The 3,665-nt window shown below is 53.5% G+C and overlaps 1 protein-coding gene across 1 annotated transcript in view; it reads right to left on the minus strand.

The window, feature by feature from the left end:
- Clec16a (C-type lectin domain containing 16A) overlaps positions 1–3,665 on the minus strand; it is a 213,138-nt gene that overhangs the window by 104,962 nt on the left and 104,511 nt on the right. The window contains exon 18 of the mRNA XM_010610069.2: positions 2,699–2,827. Coding sequence (XP_010608371.1) covers positions 2,699–2,827 — 129 coding nt within the window. The remainder of the gene's footprint in view (positions 1–2,698; positions 2,828–3,665) is intronic.

Here is a 3,665-nt window from a genome sequence, read left to right on the forward strand (position 1 = left end):
TTTTTTTTTTTTTTTTTTTTTTTTTTTGGTACCAGGGATTGAACTTGGGACCTTGCGCTTGCGCGGCAGGCACTGGAACCACTGAGCTAATCCCTGGCCTGAGAACAGCTGGACTGAACAGAATTTTTAGTTTCAGTTTTTGAGGAATCTCCATACTGACTGCGTAGTGGTTGTACTAGTTTACATAACCACTGACAGTGTCTAAGGCAGGCTCTCATTAACTTGCTCAGGTGGGACTTGAACTTGTGATCCTCCTGTTTCAGCCTCCTGCAGTGCTAGGATAATATGTGTGTACCACCTTGCTGGCTTGATTATTGAGATCAAAAAAGGGAAGCTTTTCTAAAGCTTTGAGGGGCCTGCCCTATTTATTTCATTCTGCTGCCCAGGGTCTCTGGGACTCTACAGATGATTTTATAAACTGGTCAGGCAAACAAAGGCTTAACAGGAACCACCAGGAAAGCCCAGGTGCCCCCAGGGCCTCTGTCTGTGCTTCAGCCAGCCATCTGGGCTCTGCATCCCACCTGGGGAAGGAAAGCTGGGCAGTATAGCCCTGGAACTTACAGCTGTGAGATGCAAGGACAAAGGGAAGAAGAGAACCACTACCATAATGGACTTGACCATGGCCTGCAGTGTACACGACTTCCATCAAGTCCTCACAGTAACTCTGGAAAGGCAGGCATATTCTATTCTGTAGATGAAGACAGCCGCTTAAAGTAAACACACAATCTCCTTTCTGTTACATGCCTGACAGCTTACCCCCAATCTCTCCCATTTTTCCTATGGACAGGCATCCGCCCCAGCCCAGCAGGGCATGATGTCACGAAACAGTGTTAGGAGGTAATGGCCAAGGACCTCATCAGCTCCAAGGCTCCAGGATCGGGTTCCTGTCCGCCTCTCCCCTGCCAGCCTCATGACTTTCCACTCTGCTGCAGCTACTTGGTGATGCCACAACATGCCTTTGCCTCCCTCAGTGCCCAGTCCACTCCTGTAGTCTTGGCTTAATCACCACCCTCTCTGGTGCCTGTTCCCTTTGGAATGAGGGATCTGCCCGCATGACACTTTAGTGACAATGGGGTCAATGGACTGAGCTGTCTTCCCCCTCTGGCCCATTAGACCAATTCCTTGAGGGTGGGGTTGTGTTTTCAGCATTCCTGTGTTCAGCCCCAAGAGGGGTAGGCGATGCCATGACAGCTGCAGTGAGAAGCAAAGGGTCAGAGTGCTTAGGTTCTGGAGGCCACATGCTGGGGCCAATGGGTGGCTGAGCTTCCCGACAGCCTGTGTGCATGAGCAAATTGCTTGACCTTTCCTGCCTCTTAGGAGCTTCCCCTGTGAAATGTGGCGACAGTGCTCAATTCCTAGGGTGGGTGTGAAAGTAAATAAGGAAACCCACTGCAAAGAACAGAAATGAAGAAGCCACTTTATAGCAAAGGATAGTCATTTCTAAAGGGGTTAAGGAAGGCAGGGCCCTGCACCTCTATGTCAGAGGCTTAACTGAAACATTGTGGCAGGGCTCTTTTGCACCCAGGACACTGCAGCCCCAGCATGGGTGGTCTGCTGGAACACACCGGAAGTAGCTCCTAGGACAAGCAGCGAAGGGCGGGCTTGCCAGCACAGAGGAGGAGTCGTCAACAGGACCCCCACACACCCCCGTTTCAGAACCAGTCTTCCAGTGAAAGCTGAGGATGCCAAGAACAGATGCTGCCACCCAAACTGCCTGGTGGGGCCACAGTGCTTCAAGAAGCACATGGAAGGAAGGCGGTGGCAGCTGGGCAGGCTGGGCCTGTGGTGAGTCTGTGGGTTTGCTCAGACAGCTGAGAATACGGACAGACTCAAGACACACGGGTCCCACTTCCTCTGCACCCCACCCCTGCTGTCCAGGCAAAAGTACCAGCTGGGTAGAAGGTCACAGATTCCTCTTGTCTGAGATCACACAGCAGGTCACTCCCACCTTCCAAAATCCCAAAGTGAAACACCTCTGTCACTGTGACACCCAGATTAACTCACAAGATGTGGGCTGATAACCAGAGCTGCATGCAAGGAATTCCTCTAAATTATCCACTGATATTCACATCTCTAGGGAATGTTTTTCTAGGAAAAGGCTGTGGCGCTTTCTAAGAAAGAAACTGTGATCTTACAAAGGAGATAAAATACCATGAACAGCACGGCTGAGACCGCTTCCTAGAGCACCCGCTTCAGCAAAAAGCGCTGATAAGGGAAGTGCCTGCTCCAGCTGCTTCTGAGAACTCTGTGCTCCTCACACTCGCTTCTCCCACAGGCCGTAAGATTCACGATCTCACTTGCGTGTGCCTACCCCCGAGATTAGCTAGATACGTAACACCACGCCATCTCTGGGGGTCGTGAGATCTCTGGGCTTAGGTTTCACACCACCTTCACCTACACCGGCTGCTGTGCTCTGCCCAGTTCACAGAAGCCCTGCCTCCTGGCTTCCGCTTCCTGAGCTCAGGGCTCAGACTCTCCTCTGCACTTCGAAGGTGGCCGGCCTGCAGCCACAACAGTGCCTGTGCAGTGGCATTCCGGCCCCTGCTCGCCAAAGGGTGGCAGGTGTGTGGGAGAGGAGCTCGCCACTGGTATCTCAGCTGTGCCGGCGGCAGGCTCTGGATTTGGACCAGGAATCCCTTCCTCCCTGGCCTGGAAAGGATCTGGCTGCATGGGAGAGACAGATCCGGCACTCACTCACCCGCCGGGTCTTCTCCACGTCACCACAGGGCAGCCGCTTCACGAAGTCTATGCCCGTCAGGGGTGTGCCTGTTGGAGGCAGCAGGATGGAAGCGTCCATCATGAGATATTCAACGTTCATGGGCTTCATCTAGGAGAGACATCACAGGGGCCTCACCGAAGGTCCTTCGCGCGAGCTGGAGGGCACGGGGGCAGGTGACACACGGAATCAGGGAGGCTGCCAACCCAGGCTCCGAATGGGACCACGCTTCGGGGCTGCCATAAGTGGGAGTAACAATCCTGTTCCGCTTTCTAAATTGCAGGTTTTTCCTTAATTGAAGCCAGAGGGCCACAAAGCCAGTTAGTGCAGGCTGCCTGCCTTTTCCTTGTGGACACTTTTAAGGAGTTGTTGCCAGAGGCCTGAGGTCTGCTGCCCCGACCCCTGTGTCCCTCAGCAGGGGTGGCAGAGCCCCATTTCTGCTCCACCCTCACCCTCTGGCACTGACGTGTCAGCAACGCCTTCTCAGCCTTTCCCTTTGGCTCACACCCCCTCTGCTCTACTGCCCCACTCCCTGGAGCCTTCCCAGGGAGCCCTCACAGCCTGCCACAGGGGAGATGGGTGCTGGGTCCACAGACCTTTAGCACTGTACTGGGGGCACGAAGGGAAGTGAGGGAAGCCTCAAAAGCCAAGGTCTGGCTTACTGACACCCTTCCAGCAGCACCGTAGGGCCTGTCTCTACTCACTTTGCTCAGAGGCTGATTTACTAGGACTAAGTTCCTAAGCCTGAGGTGTGTCACCTTTGTATTTCTCTAGAACATCAGGCATTGGACAGGACATACCACCACCATTTGATTAAAACCAACAAAAGCCGGAAAGCTCCCTAGGGAAGGAGGGAGAAGAAATAAATACTGTTTTTCGCACATGGACTTTGCACAAGTCATCTCACTGGCTATTTCACATCCAGCGCCTGGGCAGCAAGGGAACGGGC

The sequence above is a fragment of the Fukomys damarensis genome, unplaced genomic scaffold (assembly GCF_012274545.1).
Source record: "Fukomys damarensis isolate Sample0158 unplaced genomic scaffold, DMR_v1.0_HiC HiC_scaffold_34, whole genome shotgun sequence".
Lineage (NCBI taxonomy): Eukaryota > Metazoa > Chordata > Mammalia > Rodentia > Bathyergidae > Fukomys > Fukomys damarensis.